This window comes from Carcharhinus amblyrhynchos, chromosome 14 (assembly GCF_965287045.1).
Source record: "Carcharhinus amblyrhynchos chromosome 14, sCarAmb.v2.hapA, whole genome shotgun sequence".
NCBI lineage: Eukaryota > Metazoa > Chordata > Chondrichthyes > Carcharhiniformes > Carcharhinidae > Carcharhinus > Carcharhinus amblyrhynchos.
In genome coordinates, this window is record NC_137337.1 from 10,470,095 (window position 1) to 10,495,950 (window position 25,856).

Sequence of the window (25,856 nt, forward strand, 5' to 3'; positions counted from 1 at the left end):
CTTTTGCTTTGACATTAACATTTCCCATTATAAATGGTTTGTAGTTCACACTTCTGCCACAATGAAATTTTGGCATGTGAGTTTACGTTGTTTAGATTTATCCACTAGATGGCAGTGGGAGAACTTAGTTTATCCAATTTTTACAGTGACTTCCTAGCTATAGATTTTCAATTTTCTTGTGCCCTCATAATCTGCTCCTTGAAGGATAACAACTGCAACTCCCCCTTGCTGAATGAATTTGGCAGTTCCAGGGGCAGACATTGTCTATTTTGTAATGGGCACAGGGTGGGCTTAGTATAACTGCATCAGGGGCTGTTGTTGAGGAGGCTAAGGGGTATGAGTTCAGGGAGCAGGCTTAGAAAATCTAAGGTAGGAAAAATCTGGGACATGAAGGGAAAGACAGTTAAAATGAAAATCTGCTTGAGAAGGGACAGCCAGCCTGGGGCACTTCTCAGGGAAAGGAAGAGTGGCAGACAGTGGAAACAGGAGCAATGACTAATCGTCACAATTTTAAGATTTTAAAGATTGAGGATAAATGTCTGACTGAATCTAGATCAAATTGGTTAAAATAGGGCTACAGATCAGACCTTTGACCATGGACCAATCAAACAGATGTTCACATGAAAGCATTCTAAAAGTAACTTTTATCTAGACTGATTTAATTTTCAATGTGGCAGCCTCTACCTTTTACTGAAGTGCAAAGTATTATGGATGCTTTATCTGACAATTTTCACAAACTACTTTGCAGTGTGAATGTAAGCCTACTTGTGACTGATAAATAAACTTTAAGTGCTGGAAATACTCATTAGGTCCCTGGCACATCAGTGGAAAATCCCTTTGCCTTTTATACAATGATTTTGTTTTTTGTCATTTAATCTACCCTATCCCAGTCTGTACCTCCTTTCTCTTCACTGCCCCTACTCTCCCCAGCATAAGCCCACACCTTTTCTATTACGAAGGGCCTTTAATTAGGACTTTCCAGCATCAACTTTGCATGTTTACTTAAATTTTAGTGCAGTAAGTTGCTGGAACTATAAGTTAACTTAGGTCCCAGAGGCCAATGTAAACAGGGCAACCAACTGGTATAGACAGCAATATAACTTAGTGAAGGAATTCCATGTTATGTTAGCTATAGAAGGGAAAATAATTAATTCTCAGAAGGAATGAGCCTCTTAACAGTTCATTTCCAGTATCAGCAGGGGTAACTAGGTAGTTTTTTTTGTAAAAGGGTATGCTTGTAATCATGAAAACTTTCAGTGGCAAATTTAATGTGTTGTGAATGTGGTAACTTTAGAATCTTCAATGCACCATTCTTGTAATAAAGGTTGCAATACATACAGCCACTCTGATATAGCCATTTAACAGCCTGTCAGCTGCTTGCTAAGAGTTGCTGGACATTGATGCAGCAATAACAAAGTGGTGTTAACCTTATTGGACCAGGTTTTGCTGTCAAAATGTTGTGACAAATGCTCAGTGTGAACTTGGTGTTTGCAAGCAAGTATACTACTTTCCCCCAGGCCTGCTGCTATCAATGAAGAAATCTGGATCACCCAGATAGTTGTGCAATTTCTTATACTTTTGAGAACGGTAGGTCAATATGAAGGTCTTTTGACTTATTTGGTGTTCAAAGATCTGACATTGCCAAAAGGCAATTGAGACATTTACTTGCTGTGGGCCATATTATATTCCAGACCATCTTTGATCTCAGCAATAACCAGGCCCCTTATCCCAACCCTGCTCAAACAGGCCTTGGCTCTTTCTGAATATTCTGCCACATGCTTCATCCTAAATGTCTCATTTCCTGTCCCTCACTATTCCTTCTCCTGTTGCCAGATGACCAAGGTGGCACAGTGGTTAGCATAGCTGCTACAGCTGCACAGCACCTGGGAACCTGGGTTTGATTCCTGGCTCAGGTCACTGGCTGTATGGAATTTGCACAGTCTCCCCATGACTAGTGGGTTTCCTCCCACAGTCCAAAAGATGTGCAAGTTAAGTGGATTGGCTGTGATAAATTGCCCCTTAGCGTGTCAGGGGACTAGTTCGAGTAAATGTATGGGGATAAGGCCTGGGTGGGATTGTGGTTGGTGCAGACTCAATGGGCTGAATGGCCTCCATCGCTGTCAAACTCTCTGATTCTATGCTGCTCTCTCCTGAGGAGTGGGAAGCTGATTGTTGGTGACTTAGCCTGAGGGTGAGAAGGTAGGATCTTCGTGAATCAAACCCATACTGTTGTCATCATTAACCAGCCAACTGAATGGAACCTCAAAACCATCACAACAGCTCCTACTCTTGCTAGGCAGAGATCATTGTGCTACCACTGCAACATTTTAAGGTACAGCAGGTTCCGATAGCCACAGGGACACATCAGTTTCTGTGGTGAACACCTGGTTGTTGTTAGTTGGACCCAATGCTCAGGACACCTGGTGACCTGGTAAGTAGTCTCAACACCAAATTAAAGTCCAACAGGCTTAATAAGTATCAAGTTTTTGAAGCACTGCTCCTTCCTTATGCACCTGATGAAGGAGCTGCACTCTAAAAGCTCATGATTCCAAATAAACCTGTTGGACTTTAACCTGGTGCTGTGAGACTTTTTAGATAGAAATAATAATTGAAATTGGTTGGTGCTCATTTAGGGGAGGGTTTTGCCATTTTTAAATTGGTTCCTGGTTTGACTACCATTTACCAATAGAAAATGTCATTTAGGTCAAGATCTTTTTGGGTAAAGGGTTGTTGTTTGCAGCACCTCACCTTCAAGTCTTTTGGATGTTGTCAGAATATTGTGTAGGACCAGCTTCTAAGAAGCTGAGCTATTTGCATAATATGAACAATCATGTCATGTAAAACAGTGGCTCTATAAATTATACCAAACCCAAGGTTTGAGGACTTTATAATAGAGGGCAAAGAATATAAAAGTTTGCTAAACCTATGAAACAATTTATCACAATGATTATGATTCACCATTCTGGACACCCAAAGGATGTGGAGGGTGGGAAATAATTAAAAAGGGAATGGGTATCGACTGGTAAAAGCATGCATCTTGTATGCCTTCTCAACCATCTTATCTACTTTCCAGATTCAGATCTCTGCACCAGGACTCTTGCTCTACACTTCTTAATAACCTACCATTTATCATATAATCCCTCGTCTTCCCTGGATTGAACTCCAGTTGCCAGTTCTTACCACTTGACTAGGCCATTGCCAGCACTTTGTAGTCCATCACTCTCACCAACCACACAACCAATTTTTGTATTAACTGCAAACTTCAAGACAAGTCAGTCATCGATATTTACCACAAAATGCGAGGGACCTAGTACTAAACCCTGTGGTACGGCACTGGAAATCACCTTCCAGTTTAAATCGGTTGGACTTAAACCTGGTGTTGTCAGACTTCTTACTACATACTAAAATATTTTTAAAAATCCAGAGACCCAGATTGGATTCCTGGCTTGGGTCAGTGTGTGTGGAGTCTGCATGTTCTCCTTGTGTCTTTGTGGGTTTCCTCCAGGTGCTCCAATTTCCTCCCACTGTTCGATAGACATGCTAGTTCGGCTGATTAGCCATAAATTGACCCTTAGTGCTAGGGAGATAAGCAGGGTAAATGTACAGGGTTACAGGGATAGGCCTGGGTGGAATTGTGGTCGGTGTAGACTCAATGGGCCAAATGGCCTTCTTCAGCAATGTAGGGATTCTATTCTATTAGTTATGAAAGCTGTCTGTCCTCCAGAATGAGATTTTAACAACTGAATAAGATCAGGAGCATTCTTCCTACTGTCCCAATGTTTTCCTTCAACAGCTTCACCAAGCAGATTAGTTGACCATCTGATTGTGGAACATTGCACAATGCCGGCTGCTTTTCGTGCACTGCAACTGTGACCACACATTAAAAGTTCCTCATTGACTGAAGGACATGAATGATAGCACGGAAATGCAATCTTTTTAAAAAAATATAGCTGGGAATTACTTAGGCCTGGGCTGCATCTTGCCCAGTACTGCTGTACTTCCACAGAGCACTCAGCCAGTTTCAGGAAGGGAGGGTGTAAAATGAAGACAAGAGGAGCAGTTGACTTAAGGCAGTTTTTTTAATATTTTAATCCCAGATATGGGACAGAATATTTATACATAAAAAGGTACAATCAAGCACTCCAATTAAAGAATGCCAGCCATTGCTTCCAAAAGATCTAGACAAGGCTCTCACAAACCAGCATTAAAGATCCTGGTTACAGTTATCAAAGCAAGCTCAGTGAGGACTATACATTGTAAGTTCCACTGTTCTAACTCAGTGTTTCCAAATAGGATACCAGGGAATTGAAGGAATTTCTCTCTTTTACACACACACATACACACACTCTCTCACACGAGCATACACAATCTTATAGCAACAGTTTCCAAGCTCAATTGCAAATTAGAGTTTATTTTTTCAGAACAATAATCCAGTCCAGATATCAGTATTTTCAGTACATGCTGACCACCGATGGAATAAGATGGGGAGGCTGGGAAGGGGTGGTGAAGAGGGAGAGAGAGAGAGAGAATGAATGTTCTTTTGTAATTTGGGAGAACTCTAAGTTGTGGATATGTTTTTTAAAAAAATTGGGCAGTACGTTACCACCGCGCTTTAAACTAGGAATTTTTGCACTTATAATATTTGTGAATCAGTCCCTCTGCACATTAAAGTCTAAAAGCACTGCTCAAAATATGCAAGTGTATTGGATCCAACTCTGACAATGTGTTAAAAGGTAAGGGGTTAATATATTTTGCTTTTTTTCTATAGTTCAATAACCTCAGGGTCCCGAGCCCACCTATTAACGTTAGTAGTCAAATAGAATTGTTCATGTTGACTATTACTTTGAGCAACTAAATTTGTCCTTAACTAACACTGTAAAACATCAAAAATCGGAAGTATCGCAAGGACTGATCATCCATTTATGCCTTCTTCCTTAAATGAGGAAGGAAAATAATTGTAATTAACATTTAAGATTAATTAAGAGAAATGAGCTAATGAGAAAAAGCCCAAATCATCATTAAAAAAATCACAAGGGTTATGGAGCAGAGAGAATGGTTATGGAGTAGATAGAATCACAGAATCCTACACAGGAGGCCATTCGGTTCACTGAGTCTGCACTGACTACAATCCCATCCAGGTCCTCTTCCCGTAACCCTTCATATTTGTCCTGCTATTCCCCCAACACTAACTTAGCATGGCCAATCAACCTAACGTGCACATCTTTGGACTGTGGGGGGGGTGGGGGGGGGGGGGGGGGGAGAGAAACTGGAGCACTGGGAGGAAACCCATTGTAAACATGGGGAAAATGTGCAAACTCCACACAGACAGTACCCAAGGCCAGAACTGAACCCAGGTCCCTGGCGCTGTGAAGCAACAGTGCTAACCACTAATTCTCTTTTCTCATTCTGCTTTTTTTTTTAGATCAGATCCTTGACCAGGGCAGCATGGACAAGTTGGGCCAAAGGGCCTGCTTCCATGCTGTAAACTTCTTGTGACATCAAACCTCAGTAGTTGCACGTCAGAATCCCAATACTGTTGCTCATTTAAACATTTTCATAAATGGACAAGCAGTCAACAAAAAGGGCAAGCTTCTCCCGTGAATGTTGAATTTTCTGCGTGTCATTTTCTTTCATAGGTTCAGGACCTTCTCAGGTGTACAACCGTGGCAAGCTGTTTCTAACAGGCAACTTACCTGCGACCCAATCCATCAGCCTAGTCTTGATACAGTTAATCCAACCCAAAAATCAACATACATCAAAACTCATCGTTCAAGAGCATAACGACATAAAATTAACATTGAAAACAAAAGTGCCATTGGAATTGTAATCACGGAAGGCTTCGCAAAGTGGATTCATGTCCTATTTACCCAGGATAGTTCAGGTCAGTTGGCTGGACAGCTGGTTAGCAATGCCAACAGCGCGGGTTCAATTCCCATACTGGTGAGGTTATTCACAAAGACTCCACCTTCTCAACCTTGACCCTCACCTGAGCTTTGGTGATCCTCAGGTGAAATCATCATCACCAGTCAGTACCAACAGCTAGGTCTATGGCCCACTTTACCTTTCAATTTTACCCAGGACAGTGGAGAAGGGCAAAATAAAAATAGTCTCAAGCTAAACATGTGGGTTTTCCAATTACCCACAAGGTATGAAATCATCACAAATTATTCCTTCATGGGACATGGGTGTTGTGGCTGGAATTCATCCACATTTTGCTCTTTAGAATCAAGGTCACAAAGGGTACAGAACTGTAACTAATTCATAGTCTCTTAACCAAAAAAACACCCGAAACACAAAACACCAATTACACTCAGCACCAAACTGAACTATTTTATGCTATTACTTTCATTGCTACTAAATGACAACTAACTGGCACAATTCCAAATCGAAACAATACCATTCATATGAAATTCAGTTCCTGCAGATTTCTACAGGAGTGCAGGAAGTTTCTGGAATTAAACGGCTGGATTTTCTCATTTGATGAGAGGCTTCACGCCCACCTTTCCACCAGCAAAACTAAACAGCACACAACATGCATCAGTAAGTGTCATCCCGTGGACGTTACCAGTTGTGTTTAATCGGTCTCAACACATTTATTGATACAGATGCCGAGTCTTACGAGGAGTGACCATTTAGCTTCCCTAACCCTCCCCAGGGATGGTCTCGAAGTTGGAGGGAGGGGTTGCTACATCTTGCCAGTGGACGGGGGGGTTGGGAGGGGGCCACATCCTCATTACGTTACTTAACACAAGCTGGCAAAGGCCACAATGATGTGCACAGCTGCTGTGTGAAAGGATGGCTTATTTCAACACTGGATAACCACACGCATAATCTCACATCCATCTAGAATACTACTGGATAACAAAAGATATCTATTCTCAACCACTAACATTTAAAAACAAAACTGGATACTTAAAAAGTTAGATACATCTTTTCCAATAACCAAAAGAAAAACTGCTGGAAAGCCTCAGCAGATCTGGCAGCATCCGTAAGGAGAGAAAAAAAGAGCTGACGGGGAGTCCAAATGATTCTTTGTCAGCTTTGATAAAGGTTTCAACTGGGCTTGAAAGATCAGCTCTTTTCTCTCCTTACAGATGCTGCCAGATCTGCTGAGATTTTCCAGCGTTCTCTCTTGTGGTTTCAGATTCCAGTTTCCGCAGTAATTTGCTTGCATCTTTTCCAATAATTGACTTAATAAAATCTTTACCCATCCATTTTGGTTACAGTCTGCTCCTGTAAGACTGTACAGTCAAAAACAGCCTCTTGATATCAAAGCTGCAGCAAGATGAAACATAGAGATGAAAAGACTGTTTTGAATACAGTAGCGAAAGTAATCAAGGTAATTTTTCTGTATCGGTAAAAGTTCTACCCCATACAAACAGGAGTCAAAACATCCATTGAAGAGTAACGTGGAATTTGTACATCTATACGTAACTGCAAGATGCATAGGCCAGTGTGTTCCAAGGCAATAACACTTCTTGGGGTGAAGGAAAGGTTAAGTTGTCACTTGGCAGCACAGAATTTGAACATTCTTGAGAAGAGAGGCGTGTTGTTGAAGCTTTTCATCTTGCACTCATCGGGACAAACACAAGAAAGCCGGGCTTCAGACAACCACAACAAATTTTCACGACAGGAGATAAGGGTGTTGATTAGTTGGCAAATCAATGCTGAAATGTGGCCAATTTTGACATTCTTGTGTTCGGCCTGCTGAGCCCAAGAAAGAATTTCAGTGACATGTCTCTTTCGAATAACAGATGTTAAATTCTTTAGGTTACAGCGTTACAACACACTGGTGAATCATCACCACAACAAATAAATCTTTCAGGGTCCTATTTATAAAAACTCTGGTCACATGGAGATGGGAATTAAAGGGATTGTTAACACTGCTGACCAAGCTAGTATTGATAATAAGCCAAATGGTCACCTCTAAATTTCTGCAATTTGGATGATAACAGCAGGGCAAATGTGATTGACTTCCAAAGGAAGCAAAAAGTCTGTAATCCTTTTATGTGGAGTTGTCGGTGTTGGACTGGGATGGGCACAGTAAGTAGTCTCAACATCAGGTTAAAGTCCAACAGGTTTATTTGGCATCACGAGCTTTCGGAGCGCTGCTCCTTCATCAGGTGACTCACCATCCATTTGATAACTGATTAACTCATTTTTGTTTTAAAATGAGAGGGCCCTAGGTGTCCAAATTCATTAAAAGTTTAAGATTGATATTTGGGACGATCACAGGTTTTAGATACAAACGTTCTCTTTATTCTCATATGTTAAGTTGGAAAAACTAAATCATCTTCAGCTTGGTTATGTTTTTATGAGCTCATTAGAGTTTACAGCCCTTTTTCCCTCCCCCCCCCCGAAGCGTGGCATCTCTCAGCTGCCTCCCATTGCAACAAAGCCAGTTTCCAAAATTGTGCTGTTTTTAAAATATGTAAAATACAACTTGCACTCTCCCCACATCCCACTTGTCCAAAATGTTCCCAAAAGGAAAAATAAAATCACAGAATTCTGCCAGTTTTTCAAATCAGTATGAGGAGGTTCCCCATACCCCAGTGCGCATTCTCTACCTCATTCTCAAACTACGGGCTATAGATTGGTCAGAGCACAAGTACATTTTACTCAGTCCTCCTGGAGGCTGCAACCACTTTAATCGACTAAAGAAAAACAAAACAGAGAATTCTGCCAGTTTTCCCCTAAATTCTTCAAGCCCCCTCACCCCTCCCCTCAGATATGACCAAACACCAGTCAAGACTTATCTAACATATACTGCAGAAGCACGAAAGGCTGGTAAAATGAATAATGCAAATCCACGTATGCTGAAAATGACAACATCATAAAGAAAAATCACAGCACTTGTGATAATATTTTGGTGTTAGAAAAAACCTAAGTGCACGTTAAAAAAAAGTCACACACAACCCCACACACCCATCTGAAAGTCAACCACTATTTAAAAAAAAAGTTTAAAAAACATTTGAGGTCCTTTTGTATTTAGGCAGCTCCTCACGGAGGAAAAATGAATAATTCAAAAACAAAAGAGCGGCTAAACATACAATCGGGTGATCACAGGTTTGAGTATAAGTCAGTTTTAAAACAAAAGTATAAGATACACTGCACGACGCAAAAAAAAACAGTAACCGTCATCTAATCTTATCAAAAACATTTCTACGCTAGGTATCATAATTACAAACTGTACAGTTTTTTTGTAATAAATTGAGGGAGGTATTTGACTTATAGCAGAAAGTTTGCGGGTTATTTGCAATCTCCTACTATAATTCTGCCAAATAAAACATTTCTAATACAGGTGTAATAAAGTTAAATTACACAGATTCTTAAACAAGACTCTCTGTACAGGTACTGAAAAGACAATAGTCCATAATTATCGGCTCAAAGCACTACACAGACAAATGACACACACACACACAAAGTTTGCAACACCACTGCGCTGTGTGCATGTGTACAACATATTGCAAATGAAACCAAAAGGGAGCTCATGTTTCTCTGTGACTTGTTGTATACACAAGATCCACAGCTTGGATCGAGACAGGATATGGGGAAATGGGGGGGGGGGGGGGGTCCTTTAAAATATTTTTAAAAACGCATCCAGCATTTGGGCAGGCCTTGTAGAAAACCAAAAGCCATATCCCAATCGATTGCCCAAATAATCAGAGATTATAAAAGGTTTATTCACAAAACAAAAAAAAGGTACTAAAAAAGACAAAATAGTGTCTACGTCATTGCATAATCACAATCAAACTCTCCTCTAGAAATTCCAGGGCAAAAAACAGGTAAAATTGGATTAAAACTTGTGTGGAAATGGTACATGTGCTTAATGTGAAAATGCTTTCTTAGCAACTCAAAGTTAAAACCAGCGACAAGTCATTTTCTTTCCTTCTTCCCAACAGGCAAGGATACTGGACTTGCAAAAGTCAGATCGACCAACCACACTCAGCCACACATATAGAAATCCCACCGAATACTTTAAAACAATACGTTAAAAGTGCATTGCTTTCATTCTGTACCAAGCAATGGTGTGGTAAAGCTCCCAAGACAACAGTCGAAATATGTTGTAATAGACAGTGAAAATGTGCTTCACGCAAAACATCCCAACGTCATAGGAGATGGTGGGTGGTGAAAAATGGGACAGCAGGGATGGGTGAAAAACAGGAGAATAATAATAAATCAGTCAGGCAACAGCCTCCCCAAATAGCTCGCATTTATATTAATTCCCGTAATATCAGGAGTTGGTTCCACACGTTTTGAGTGAGTTCAGAGTATTGCATGAGCTGCTCAGGTTACATTTGGATCATAGAACCAGAGTCCTACAGCACAGAAGGAGGCCATTCGGCCCATCGAGTCAGCACTGACCACAATCCCACCCAGGCCCTATCCCCATAACCCTACATATTTACCATACCGGTCCCCTGACACTCAGGGGCAGTTTAGCATGGCCATCTTTGGAGTGTGGGAGGAAATCGGAGCACCCGGGAGGAAAACCACACAAACAAAGGGAGAACATGCAAACTCCACACAGACAGTGACCCAAGCCAGGAACTGAACCCAGGTCCCTGGCGCCGAGGCAGCAGTGCTAACCACTGTGCCACCCCGGCTCGCTCAAAGCACAAGACTGTCCTCCTGTCTACTACCCGCATCAAGTCAATCACGCCTTAACATTCAATTAAAGTTTAAAATCAAAGTGAGGGGTATCAGATACCATTCGGAGTCTCCCTTTTAGTTACTGTTTGGGGGCTGAAGCTGAAGGAATGAAAGGGGCAACTATACTAAACAAAGCAGAGCGACTGGCTGTATTGATTACAATGAAATAGTGGTGGGATGTGTGTGACCTGCGAGGACAATAAAATCATTTATATCGGTCTTATGGTTGCCAACCCTTCAGGATTAGTCTCAAGTTTTCAGGAATTGAAGTTCAATCTTCTGCTGGGAGAATAACCATCGGGACATTAAAAATTGTTTTATTCTGTTCTTTCTTCGGTCTAGCTGAGATAATAGGTTGGGGTAAAAAGGCTGTTTCACTAACAGTCAAACATCATCCAATTGGGTAATAAATCTTTGCTTCCCATGCAGCCACAGTGGGGCAGCCCAAATCTCCCCTATCCACTCCTCTATGACCCTTTATCTTCATTAATCCATTAGTACAACATGAAGATTGCAGAACAGGGAAAGTGAACTAGCTGAATAAGCAGCCAGTCATTCTAATCCAGATGTTTATTCTCTCTTTCTAGCAAGCCTCATTGCTTGGTAACTAGCAACCACAGCAGTTTGCTAGAACCACTAGACTCTGCTCCCCTTCCAAAACAAACGGTAATTGAACCCATCGATCTTGAACTCCATACATTGGGGTTCGAAAAAACCTGATTAGCAAAGTGAAGTTACATGAACGGTTCGAACAGATTGGGACAAAATGAGTTTTTCTGGGGAGGGTGCAGACACACACGCACGTGGAGGGAGTGGGGCAGGGTCAGTAGAGGAAGAAGAGGGGTGAAGAACAGTCACGTCACTCGGCTGAAAATCTTTACTCAAAATATTTACGATCTGTGGCTTTCTTGCATGTTAAGTCTGTACAAACACGGAGCTCTGGTTGTGTGGAGGAATGGTAGTGGCTGGGGGGGGAAGAGATGGCAAAGAAAGCAAACATTGCGCTTTAGAGGATCTGCTATAAAGCACTGAATGCAAGACCGTAAGGCTTGCTACAAGACAAAAACCGTTTACACCCATTCATCACACAACTGGACTCGTGTCTTCCCTGATAGCCAAATTGATATGAGCCCTAATTACAACACGCACACACACAGCAAGACCACACATATATCCGGCATTAAAAAAAAAACGTCCTTTTGAAAACTGGAGGGTTAACACTCAAGACTTTCTAAATCTCCTATGCTGCCCAATGTTTTCGTACCAGCGAACCGTAAGCAGCCGTTCCCAACCATCCAACCTGCCTCCTTTCACATCTCCGCACAACACCCGAGTGGCAGCGGACTCCGCCGAGAGACCGGGAACGAGGGGAGCCGTTTGCGGCTTAACACCGCGTGTAGAGAATTTCATAGAGTGTGGATCATCAGCGCGATCGGATTGTCAAGAAGGAAAAAAAGAGTTGACACTCATTCCCCCACACCCACCATCCACCCAGAATACCCACACGTTCAGTCAGTAATGCCAACACAATCATTGCACAACCAACTGGATTTCAAAAACCATTCTCGCAGCACCTGTGAAAGACAGACATCTTTCCCCACCCCCTCAGTTTTAAAATGCTTCTCCTAGTTCCGTGAGATTGTGTCTCCCCCCACTTTGCAAGACACTGCGACTTAAAAGCATTCTGAAGAGACCATGTTTGTGAAGCCAACCAGGCTAGATTTAATATAAAACCAAACTCTAGAATGCGTCGAAAGTTCTCCAATATAATTTAAATTGTTGAAATAGCTCAAGCTGGACAACACCACCACACTGCCCAAATAAGGAACAATGGCTGCAGAGTTTAACGGTTAACATGTTCACAATTCATAAATACAATTTCAACCCAGGGAGAAAAAAAATAATGAAGTTTTTTTACAATAAAAAAACTCCTCTCTCAACCAATGGCAACAAAACTGGAATATCAATTTTAAAAAGTCCCGTCACGTTGGACCAATGAAGGATTTTTTCCAATCACTATCCCTTTCACACCCATTCACTCGCTGTCCTTTCCTCATTCACTTCTCTCTTGCCTCCGCCCCCTTCCTTCTGGTAACACGTGGTTCGCTCAGTCACACATTTCTTCCGCTATTTCGTGGGGGTTCAAAATCCCAGGAACAGTCATCTGAAGCTTTCTCTTCTCTTCCTGAGCCTGGCGCAGGGCTGTTTCTCTCTCCTCCAGGAAAAGGTCTGAAGTGTCCTCGCCGCCAAATTCCTTATAAAAGGGGATGGAAAAGGAAAGGTCAGCACAGTCGCCGCTGCAATGAAAACTCGAGAATCAGACCCTAAAAAAAAGGTAGGTGCTGCGGTGGATGAGGACGCATTGGCAATGGCACAGTGGCTGGACTAGGAGATCCAGGGCAATCCGGGGTCCTGGGTTTCAAGACAGATGGTGAAATTGGAATTCAAATGAAAAAAGTAATCTTTAATTAATAGGCAGCACAGTGGCACTGTGGTTAGTACTGCTGCCTCACAGCACCAGGGACCCGGGTTCGATTCCCAGCTTGGGTCACTGTCTCTGCGGATTTCTCCCCATATCTGTGTGGGTCTCCTCCAGGTGTTCTGATTTCCTCCCACAGTCCGAAAGACTGTGCTGGTTAGGGTGCACTGGCTGTGCTAAATTCTCCTTCAGTATACCCAAACAGGTGCCAAAGTTGGCGACTCAAGGATTTTCACAGTAATTTCATTAGTGTTAACTTAAGTCAACTTGTGACAAATAAACTTCAACTTTAAAAGGTCTGATGGCAATCAAGAAACCATCGTCAGAGTGGTTCACTCATGTTCTTTAGAGAAGGGAATCGGCCACCCTTGCTTGATCTGGCCTACCTGTGGCTCCAGATCCACAGCATTGCCCCCTGAAGGACAGTTAGGGATCTGCATGCAATAAACACTGGTCCAGCTCACAACACTCCCTCCCATCTATACTCTCTCCTCACAGACTCCTAATGTTAGGTGCCAGACATGGCAAGGGATACTGAAGCACTGTAACAATTCAATAATCAATGACAATGACAGTCAGCGAGGCCTCTCAGAAAGTGAAACTTGTACTATTTATATACCACCTTTTAACAAAATGAAACACTTCAGGGCTCATCACAGGAGCTTTATAAAACAAAGTGACACCAAGCCATTGCCAGACAATGAAGGTTTCACCAACAGTGGTGGAGCCACTATAACCAGGGATGCTTAATGAGGCCAGAATTGAAGGAGCGGAGTTACCTTAGAGCATGAGAGATTACAGAGATGGGGTGGGCCAAAAGGGATCTGAAAACTAAGGCAAGTATTTTAAAATCATGATCTTCTTTGATTGGGATACTTCCAAGGCATGGGGCAACGAACACACACTAAATTAGCATCTGCAATGAGGGACTAAACATTGGCTTGGGGGCGGTGGAAATAGGGAGAGAAATGGGTGAGCGGAAAGCAAATATAGAACAGTAGAATCAAAGAGGTTGACAGAGATTTCCCCACCCCAGTTGCCCTTCCTCTTGCCCTTCAATGTCTCAAGTCCCACTGGGTTGCTAGTTCATCAGTGCTGGGCACCCACCAGATATCTGCCCACACTAACCTGAGTAAATCAATTTAAACATACAAGGAAGAAAACAAATCAATATCCAGGCCCAAGTGTACCAACTGTGCAAGACATGGCTTTAGCTTAAATGTTGTGTCCCCTCAGGCAAATACAGATTGAACATCTGACACATTTACACTTCACAGATGACACCCACGAGTCCTTTAAAAAAAGTGAATGGATGGATGAGATTTTAGGTTGCAATAAATAGATCTGGGGGCAAAATTCTCACCTAATTCTTTCAAACTCCCCCTCCCCCCCCGCCAGCTACATATGGTGTTAGAAGTAAAAATTCCAGTGTGGAATCAGTAGGTTGCAGCTCTCCTGGATATTTGCTAGAAGCATCACACAAAACACATTGTTTATAAATACTTTACGTTGCTTAGCTACAAGACCCAACTGCTCCAAGGAGGTGTTTTTGTTACATTACCCCATTGGCTGCAGGGCTTGCAGTAGTCAATTCTCACCTTTATCTGTACAAGGAAGTCTCTCAGATGTTCTTTGAAAGATGGAATGTCTTGGTTTAGGCTGAACAGACCAGTCACAAAAACTTTGATCTGAGCACTGGAGGAGGAAGCAAACACAGGAGCAACATTTAACCCATTGTTCTTTTTATATAAACACTTCCATTTCTCCTGCAATTACGAACAGTAAAATCTTAAAAACACAAAGCACAATTAACGGTAAAATAAAAGTAAGGGAACAAACTGAAAAAGATGAAGGCTGAGGGGAGACCTGATGGAGGTCTACAAATTATGGGAGGCATAGACAGGGTGGATAGTCAGAGGCTTTCCCCATCCCCCCCGGGTGGAATTTTCAATTACAAGGGGGCACAGGTTCAAAGTGAGGGGGAAAGTTTAAGGGAGATTTTTCGTGAGTGGCGGAGTGGGCTACCAGAGGAGGTGGTGGAAGCAGGCACATCACCAACATTCAATATGCATCTGGATGGGTACGTGAACAGGGAGGGAATAGAGGGATACTGAACAAGTAAGTGAAGGTGTTTTTTATTTTAGTCAGGATTTTCTGATTGGCAGAGACTTGGAGAACAGAAGGGCCTGTTCCTGTTCAAAAATCAGTGGATGCTGGAGATGGAAAACAAACAGAAAACGCTGGAAAAAGGCAGCATCCAACGGCAAGAGGGGAAAACAAGTTTAACGTCGAGACCGTGTGACTCAAGAATTGTGAAGGGTCATTGTACCAAACTCAAAACATCAAGTCTCATTTGTTTCCACAATTGCTACGAGTCGTGTGGCACTTTTCCAGCATTTTCAGTTTTTATTACTATAATTAACGCTTCTGACCAAGCTTTAAAAAAAAAGTACTCAGGAAGAAATTCAGATATTCGGTGGTGACCGAGGCAAAGGTCACAGTGGGTGGGGCAAACACAGACATCTCATTAAGCATGGAAATATGAAACGGTGCTGGTCAACAGGCATGCCATTCTCAGAGGAAGGAGATAAACAGCAATTAAAAAAATGAAATAAATCAGCAAAGCGGAGCACAGAAGAGTAGGTGCCATAGTCTGGAAGACTACAGGAATAAGAAAATGAGAGTCAGAGGAAAAGCAAAAAAATGGGGAAGAGAGGGCAGGGAAAGGAACAAAGGAATGAGATAATGAAAATGAAAGAGAACACATGAGGAAGACAGATAATGGGTATATATATATATATATATGTATATATGTGTGTGTGTGTGTGTGTGTGCGCGCGCGTGCGTGTTGTCAGAGATGGCTACAGTTCCTTCCATTAGTTGGTGACTCCAATGCTGCCTCAATTCAATTGCAGACCAGAACAACTCTCTCTGGTCTAGACAGCAGATGTAAATTGAGGGTACAGTTCCCCGAAATGTCAAAAACATCAGATGACCATATCGACAATGGTGACGTTTGCACCAGTTACAGTTCCTCAGGGTTGTGTCCAAGGCCTAACCATCCTCCTTTCTGTCACAAGGTTAGAAGTGGGGATGTTCACTGCTGATTGCACAATGTTCAGCACCATTTGTGAACCCTCAGATACTGAAGCAGTCCATGGCCAAATGCAACAAGACGTGGACAATGTTCAGGCTTGGACTGAAAAGTGTCAAGTAACATTCGAGCCATGCCAAGTGCTCGGCAACAACCATCTCCAACAAGAAGAAATCTAACCAACTTTCAATGGCTATAGCATTACTGAATCTCCTACTATCAACACCCTGGCCAGTTACCATTAACCAGAAACTGAACATGCTATACAAACACTGTGGCTACAACAGCAAGTCAGAATCTAGGAATCCTACGGCGAGTAATCCACCTCTCGACTCCCAAAAGCTTGTTTACAATCTACAATTCAGCAAGTGTGATGGAATACTCTCCACTTGCCTGGATGAGTGCAGTTTCAACAATACTCAAGAAGCTCAACACCACCCAGGACAAAGCAGCCCTTTTTCCAAACATTCACTCCTCCACCAGAGGCACTGCAGGAACTCAAGGCTCCTTAGACAGCACCTTCCCAACTTATCACCACTACCATATAGGACGTGGACAGTAGATATATAGGGACACTACTACACGGAAGTTCCCCTGCAAGCCACTCGCCATCCTTGCATTGAAATGTATCGCCATTTCTTCACGGTTGCTGGGTCAAAATCCTAGAACTCCCTCCCTAACAGCACTGTGGGTATACCTACACCACATGACAAGAGAGATTTAAGGCAGAAGCTCACCATCACCTTCTCGAAAGGAATTTGGGATGGACAAATTGCTAGCCTAGCCAGCAAAGCCCTAAAAATTAATACATTTTTTAAAAAAAGTTACAACTTCTGTGGTCATGTGTCTTAAATGCATATACTGAGTGCATATTCGGGGTCCTTGTGCATGAGTCGCAAAAACCCAGCTTGCAGGTGCAGCAGGTGGTCAGGAAGGCTAATGGGATGCTGGCCTTCATCGCGAGGGGGATTGAATATAAAAGTAGGGAGGTCTTGCAGTGGCTGTGAGGCCGCAGCTGGAGTACTGTGTGCAGTTTTGGGCGCCGTACTTACACAAGGATATTTTGGCCTTGGAGGGAGTGCAGAGGAGGTTTACTAGGCTGATACCGGAGTTGAGGGGGTTGAGCTATGAGGAGAGGCTGAATAAATTAGGCTTGTACTCGTTAGAGTTTAGAAGGAGGGGAGATCTCATTGAGACGTATAAGATGATGAATGGGATGGATAGGATAGAGGTGGAGAGACTCTTCCCGCTCAGAAAGGACAGTAGGACTAGGGGGCACAGCCTCAAGATAAAAGGGGGGGGGGGGGGGGGGGGGGGGGGGCGGTTTAGAACGGAGTTGAGGAGGAACTTCTTCACTCAAAGGGTGGTGAATCTCTGGAATTCTCTGCCCGTTGAAGTGGTGGAGGCTGCTTCGCTAAATATTTTTAAGACGCGGGTTGATGGGTTTTTGATAAGCGAGGGGATTAAGGGTTATGGGGAGAGGGCGGGAATGTGGAACTGAGGCACGATAGATCAGCCATGATCTTATTGAATGGCGGGGCAGGCTCGAAGGGCTAGATGGCCTACTCCTGCTCCTATTTCTTATGTTCTTATATTGCATACAGTACAGACAACAGGACCACTTCAGCCACCCCTACACAACTCAACATGTCATTCAAAACTTCCCGACAACCTTAATACGGTCCCATTGTCATGAACCAAATTATTTGATTTTTGAGCCTTTTCTTCGGATAGGCCTTGACATGGTTTCCCCAAACGAGGGGCAAGGAACAGGGAAATGAAAGAGACATGAGAGAGGAGGACAGAGAGAAAACAGCGGACTGCAATAGGTGGAGGCAGGTAGAACCCTTTTAATTTTTTTTTCCGCCCGAATCGAATCCCAGCTCCTCTGCTGCCCACTCCATTCCCAACCACAGTTACCTAACTCCTCACAGAATAGGGATTAAGGCGCAGAACATTCTTGAATGGATGACCAACTAAAGACCACATCTCTCTCTCTGATCAGCACTCACTCTTGGAGATGAGGGAAGGCAGTTTTCAACAGGTTGGCCACAAACTCCTGTACGAAGATCTGATTGTTGATATTAGGAGTAGCTGGACTCAAAGACAAGGTGATCTTGCCATCCTCCACTAAACTGAACATGTATGCCAGGATGGTAGCGTGCATCGTCAATCCTAGAAAGGAGGAAGTCATATTTTTTTTTTAAAAAGTTGAACACAATTGAGTAGTGTGGTCAGGTTCAAACTGTGTCGTAGACAACAAGAACAGAATCCCTACAGTGCAGAAGGAGACCATCTGGCCCATCAACCTAGTCCCAGCAACAATCCCACCCTATCCCTGTAAACCCACATATTTACACTGATAATCGCCCTGACACTAAGGGACAATTTAACACGACCAATCCATTTAACTTGTACTTCCGATCATGAAAAGTGCCATTGACCTGGCCTGGCCTATCTGTGACTCCAGGGCCACAGAAATGCCACTGACTCTCAACTGTCCTTCAAGGGCAACAAGGGATGGGCAATAAATGCTGGCCAGCCAGCAATGCCCATGTCCCACAAATGAATTTTTTAAAAATTGAGGTATTCCCAGAGGAAACACACGCAGACACAGGGAGAATGTGCAAACTCCACCAAGAATCATTCTCCCCATGTTGGTGTGGGTTTCCTCCCACAGTCCAAGAGACATACTGATTGGGTGTATTGGCCGTGCTAAAATTTTCCCTCAGTGTACCCGGTTTTCACAGTAACTTCATCGCAGTGTTAATGTAAGCCTACTTGTCACACTAATAAATAAACTTTAATCACTGTGCCACCAACCCACCCACACTAAAATAAAACATATTCCACCTGTATCCTCCCCTCTTTCATCATCAGATAAAGATATTTGACATCACCTGACCATCACCTTCAGCCGAGCCTCTGTGATAACACTCTGAGCCACTATGGACTCAAAGTGCCAGCCTAGACTTCACGCTTAAGTGCAACAGGAGTTCATTTCCCACATTACAATTCAAAAGTACTGTATTCAGCCTGGCACTTGGGAACATTCTCTGATCACAAAAGGTGCTATTTAAATGGAGGTATTCCCCACTCCGCCCCATGGAGAGATTCACATTTAGACCCAATCCTACCCTCTTGTGAATTTCCTGCTGCAGGTCGCCCAGTGGGAAATTCCATCAGATCAGGTCCAGGAGTGAAAATGCACCATGTCACCTTCCTGGTCAGTACTTTATGCATGGGGTTGAAGGAGAGACAAACAAAAGACCAGAGAAGGGAAAAAGAAACAGAAGTCCGACTTACCAGCAGTGTGTGAAGTATCTGTCACCACTGAGAATATGTGTTGGAGGATGTCACAGAAATAGGTTTGGTAAAAGCTCTGGGCAGCTGCCTCTTCGTGTGCTACGTTCTGCAGCAGAGTATAAAGAATAGACAACCCTGCAAGCACACACACAATCCAGTTAAACACTAATGCAGTCCAAAACCTGTGAGGAGACCTATTTGATTTGCTAGGGGTGGTCTTACGAGGAATTCAGAAACTTCATTATCCAAAGCAGCAATTAGAATGTGGAGCTTCCCACACAAGGAGTTGTGGCAAATAACCTTCAAGGGGAAGGTCAGATAAATTGGACAATGATCAGGAACATCAGGATTTGCAGATAGGGCAGCACGGTGGTACAGTGGTTAGCATTGCTGCCTCAGCACCAGATACCCAGGTTGGGTCACTGTCTGTGCGGAGTTTGCACATTCTCCCCACGTCTGCGTGGGTTTCCTCCAGTTTCCTCCCACAGTCCAAAAGATGTGCTGGTTAGATAGATTGGCTATGCTAAATTCTCCGTCAGTGTGCCCGAACAGGCGCCAGAATGTGGCGACTAGGCAATTTTTACAGTATCTTCGTTGCAGTGTTATTGCAAACCAACTTGTGACACTAATAAACTTTAAATTAATGCGAGGGTAATGTGGGAGGAGGCTCACATGAAGCTCAAACATGAGAATGGGCTAGTTAGGGCCAAATAGCCTGTATTGTACAACAAATTCTTTAAAAAAGCTAGACTACAGGAGAGGCCACACAGTATTTTGGGGCAGGGGAAGGAGAACCACAACATACCTGTGTCAGCCACGTTCCTCATGGTGTGTTTGAAAGCCCAGATAATGGAATCAAGGACCAATTTGAACTGAGCTGGAGGTATGTTCAGGAAGGCAGGGAAACAATGACTATTGACTGCTTGAAGAAGCAGAAAGAAGTTAGTCCTGTGCTCTGGGTACTCCTCAAAATCCTAGAGAGGAAGACAAAAATAATTAAATTCTCAAAAACTTAGACAATTTAAATCTCTGTTTACAGCCTGCAAGTGGCAAAATAATATCACCACAATTTTAAGATTTAAAAATCAGACCTCTCGGTACCCCTGTTCCTGTTAATTAAAATCTGAACTTTGGATTTCTGAGCGCAAAAAATATGTTGGACTAACGGAAATAGCTGGCGGACCACAGAACTGCAAATCCGATCTTACGCTCAGTATAGAGCCAGGTACTCTGGTGGTACACAAGTTTTTGATCTTGAGAACAATACTAAGATCCTAAAATTGTATAGATAAATGTGAGAGATGTTGAGCTTCCAAATACAAAGGAGCAAGGATGAAGACCACCTTAGCACTGGAGAGTGGTCAATGTTAGGAATGGACTGGTGAGGCGAAGAGGGTATTTTTATTGTTCTTTTGTGTGACATGGGCTGGCCAGCATTTATTGCCCATCCCTACTTGCCCTTGGAGGAAAGCTGAGAAATCAACCACATCGCTGTGGGTCTGGAGCCACAGGTAGGCCAAACCTACACTTCCCTAAAGGACATTAGTGAACCAGATGGGTTTTTCTGACAATGGTTTCATGGTCATCATTAGATTCTCAATTTCAGATTTTTTTTAACCGAATTCAAATTCCACCCTCTGCCGTGGCGGGATTCGAACCTGGGTCCCCTGAACATTAGCTGAGTTTCCTAGATTAAACGTCTAGTGATAATACCACTAGGCCATTACCTCCCCCTCAACAGAAGGGGGAGGCAATGAACAGGAGTCATGATGGACTCAAGACATTAACTCAGTTCCTCTCTCCACAGATGCTGGCAGACCTGCCAAGTCTGTTTCTTAAAAAGAAACAGCATTTGCTTTTAACTGCCCAGGGAAGACTAAACAGTCTTAAATCTTCAGCAGCACTGCAGCAAGTCCTGAACTCAAGGGTGCAGTTTTGAAATTAAGGGTTGCCCTTTTAGGACTGAGGAGAAGAAATTCTCTCAGGAGGGTTGTGAGACTTTGGAACTCAGCCTCAGAAGGTGCTGGAAGCAGGGCCACTGAATATTTTTAAGGCAAAGATTCTTGTTAGGCAAGTGAATCAAAAGTTAACGTGGGTAGATGGGAAAGTTGAACTCTAAACATAAACAGATCAGATGTGATCTGAGTGAATGGGGGTGAGGCTAGAGGGGATAAAGTGACCCTTATTTCTTATGTTCCTACAGCCAATCTGGCCTCCACCTCATTAAAGATGTAGAGGGATCACTGAACCAAAAAGAGATTCGATACAAGGCACTTCATATTTTTAATGCAAATTGAAAATTTCTTCTCTCCAGAGGTGGTGGGCAACCTGCAGCCCATCTGGGTTCCAGGTGTGACACAAGGTAGTTTGTTAACAGCTGACCATGCACAGGGTTGGCACATTCTGAATTTTTTCCTACCTGTACGACTGAAGTGATACGCAGGTAAAGCGAGGGAAGGTGAAGTGAGGTGCATGCTGATTACTCACAACATTGATCGAGAGAACTGTGTGCTCCCTCTGTGTCCAAAGCATAAATATTTTTGTTTTTTCCATTTGAAGCTGATGATACTTTTATTAATACATAAATAATTAAGCATTTTTTATAACTCATTATGAAATGTGTCATGAGTGTACCTTGAAAAAAGTTTTTATTTAAAAAATCATATAGCTTACAGCTTCAGCAATGCATGGAGGGGTGGGGGCAGTCAGGTGATAGGGGGTTCTCTGCCTTTGGGCTTTTAGTTTCGTTTTGGGAAGTGTGTTGAAAGTAGTTTAGCAGCAAGTTTAAAAAACAGTCTCCCTCTCTCTGTCCCTCTTTGTTTCTTTGCTTGGTTCTGAAACTATTATCAGTTAGCTGAAGGAGAGGCTTACTGCCAACTTGTCTTAAAGAAGCTGTGTTTTGGGAAACAGATTCGACTACAACCTCTTCTGAGTGTCTTTGCAAGGGATTTTCAGCATTTAACTCAGGAGATGGGAATCCTGTAACAAGCGGGCATTAACCTATGCCACATTGTGCTAATTTGGAGGGTTGTGTGTACTGGATGTTGGCTTTGGTTGGAACACATTAGGAGATATTCCTTAAGGGTCATACATTATCGTGGTTATGTTTCTTGCTTGTAACTGTTAAAAATTCAGTTGAATCACACGAAAGTGAAATCTCCCATGCTCATCCTAGCCAAATTCATTACAAAACATTACAGGTTAGACAAGCTTCATAGAAGTATCGGCCCCGATTTGTAACAATTGTCTGGCATGTACTAAAATTCATGGGGAGGCAGTCATAGTTAGCGAACAAGCCTGGATTTTAATCCCGTGTCCCACTGCGATGAAGGAGGGCCACTCGTACACCCCACATATTAGTCTAGATTGCCTCTTACGTCTCCAGACGGTTGTCTCTGTCATGTTGAAAACCACACTAAGATTAAAAGCTAGAAACTATGGGGAAAAATACAACTTCAGCAAACTTTATATTTTACTAGTTAAGCGAGACCTAATCACTGGCCAAACTTGCCAGTTCAAGTTGGTTTTGCTTTGAAATTGACACTCAGATCAGAACTGTTAATTTAGTATACTTATGCATACAAAGAGACACAGTCAGCTTTCAACCAATATGGAAACAGGCCACCGAACATGTTATTTAAAGGATTAACAGAGGCTGCACTGAAAAAAGTGACAGGGCAGGAAATTAGTCCCGATTCCTGAACTAATGCGACACCAGGGAGACCATTTACTTTCCTTCCTGTCACTGCCTTCAGTGGCCAGGCTGCCAGACCAGCAGTAAAAACTTTCTTTGACTGGACAAAAAATTACCTTGTTGATCATATCCAGGGTGCACTCAAACAAGGCATCAAAGATCTGGGGGACCTCTGCGGTAATGTGGTTCTCCAATTTGTTCACTATGGTGGCCATTGTGCTCAAAACCTCGGGCTCCCGGGCTGCAGGGACATTCCTCTGGTAGTCAATCAGCACTGCATCAAGTAGCGGGGGGACAAAGTTCTCCGCGACCTGGAAATGTCACAAGAAGGAGGAGGGTGAGAGAGTGCAGTTATCCTGCTCGAGTAACCTGGCAGGTTGTGTCTCCTTTCGTTGATCTGGGATATTAGAACTAAATATCTTTAAGGTGAGAGGGGAGATACACAAAAAGGGTCCAGAGGGACAATTTTTTTCAGCAGATAGAGTGTCTCTGGAACGAGCTGCCAGAGGTAGGAGTTGAGGCGAGAACAATTTTGTCTTTTAAAAAGCATTTAGACAGTTACGTGAATAAGAGGGCCATCAAGGGATATGGGCCAAACATGGGCAATAGGGACTAGCTTAGTTGTTTAAAACAAAAAAGGGCGGCATGGACAAGTTGGGCGGAAGAGCTATCTTCCATGGTGTAAACCTCTATGCCTCTATCAGGGTCACGACAGTGGGAAATGAGACTGGGGTGCAAATGCAACATATCCTCAGCACCAGAGAAAAGTGGGGGAGAAATCTTTGGCGTTCCTTTTCACAGCGGATCGGGTTACTGTGTGTGTGGAGTTTGCACGTTCTCCCCATGCCTGCATGGGTTTCCTCTGGGTGCTCTGGTTTCCTACCACAGTCCAAAGGTTGATTGGCCATGCTAAAATCAACCCTACTGTCAGGGGGATTAGCTGGGTAAATGCGTAGGGTCAAAGGAGTAGGGCCTGGATGGGATTGTAATCCGTACAGACTCTATGGCCTTCTTCCTGTAGAGATTCTATGCTAATGGAAATGAACTGCCATACCTCCTCACCCAAGAGGCATCAACCTCACATCTTCAGTTCACCACAAAACTGAAGCTACTGTCTTTACTACCCACCCGACACAAATTCCATTACCTTCCCTGCTCAACGTCTCCAATTCAGTTGTGCTACACATGACCTACTGCTGGTTTTTAACCCAAAGCTTAAAATTTTAGCTCACACATCACAAAGACCACTTGCTTCCACAACATTCCAACTGCTATTGCCGCGACTACTTAGCTCAACCCTGTTGCTCCTGAACCACTTCACAACACACCTTGTCACAACACAAGGTGCCTTCCTCCTCAAAGCTTCAACTTAGCTGGAATTCCATCATAGCAGGTAACCACCCCCCCACCAACCTCACTTGATCTGCACTGGCTCCCTGACACTCACAACATTAAAAAAAAACATTTCAAACTGTCTAGCGCTGTCTTAATGTTGAAATTTCCTTCAGTCTTGTATCTCAACTGAGCAAACCATTCCTCTGACTCCTGATATTTTGTATAACGCTCTTCCATCCCAGAGCTTTGAGTTGCCTGGGTACTTCCCCAAATTTTCTTTAACTCGCTCGCCTCCGTCAAATGCATTCAAAATCCACTTCCGTGATCAAGCTCCCAGCTACTCCTCCCAACTGGATAAAATTACTGCGGATGCTGGAATCGGAAACCAAATGATAAAATGCTGGAAAATCTCAGCAGGTCTGGCAGCATCTGCAAGTAGAGAAAAGAGCTGACGTTTCGAATCCAGATGACCCTTTGTCAGCTCTTTCCTCTGCTTACAGATGCTGCCAGACCTGCTGAGATTTTCCAGCATTTTATCATTTGATTACTCCTGCTAACTTCTCCCTCACTTTCTCATGGCCACCAGCCAAGTGGTTCCTTGAAGTTAAAAACAGGAGGCATGATGGCGAGCACTGCTGCTTCACAGCACCAGGAACTCAGATTCAATTCCAGCCTTGGGTGAATGTACCAGGTCTGCATGCTCTCAGTGTCTGCGTGGGTTTCCTCCCACAGCCCAAAGATGTGTACAGTAGGTTGGTTGGCCAAGATAAATTGCCTCTTAGTGTCAGGGGAACTAGTAGGGTAAATAATGTAGGGTTAAGCGGATAGGACCTGGGTGGGGTTGTTGTCAGTGCAGTCTCGATGGGCCAAATGGCCTTCTGCACTGTAGGGATTCTATGAAAGTAGATACTAAATACCAGTCCAAGCAGGACGAGGGGGCATAGGTCCAAACTGGAGATTGACAAGTTTAGTTTAATAACCAGAAGCTCTTCATGCAATAAAGGAACAATCAATGTGCAAAGTAGGACAATGGAAACAAATCCTTTTCAGAATAAAAAGGAGTTCAGATAGGGCCATTCTGCATTCATGAACCTAGTTGGGCCAATTGTACTCACCAGCTGTGGATCTGAAGAGCGGCTTACCCATCCAGATATCAACTTCAAAGTCTCCCTCTTTACTGTTCTCATGCTTTTGATTAATGGTTGCTTGGTAACAACTTCACCTAATTGAGTAAAAGAAATATACAAGTGGGTTAGAAGTAGTTCCTAGGATCACTGACCAGACTCAATAAGGAT

General features: G+C 43.2%; 1 protein-coding gene across 1 annotated transcript in view; it reads right to left on the bottom strand.

The window, feature by feature from the left end:
- Window positions 1-8,352: 8,352 nt before the first annotated feature.
- The window catches only part of LOC145352426 (exportin-1-like), a 73,384-nt gene continuing 55,880 nt past the window's right edge, over window positions 8,353-25,856 (bottom strand). The window contains exons 19-25 of the mRNA XM_080202274.1: window positions 25,677-25,783; window positions 23,343-23,537; window positions 20,338-20,506; window positions 19,533-19,667; window positions 18,239-18,401; window positions 14,731-14,827; window positions 8,353-12,907 (exon numbers count right to left, since the gene is read on the bottom strand). Of these exons, the coding sequence (XP_080058400.1) occupies window positions 12,761-12,907; window positions 14,731-14,827; window positions 18,239-18,401; window positions 19,533-19,667; window positions 20,338-20,506; window positions 23,343-23,537; window positions 25,677-25,783 (1,013 nt within the window). The 3' untranslated portion in view covers window positions 8,353-12,760. The remainder of the gene's footprint in view (window positions 12,908-14,730; window positions 14,828-18,238; window positions 18,402-19,532; window positions 19,668-20,337; window positions 20,507-23,342; window positions 23,538-25,676; window positions 25,784-25,856) is intronic.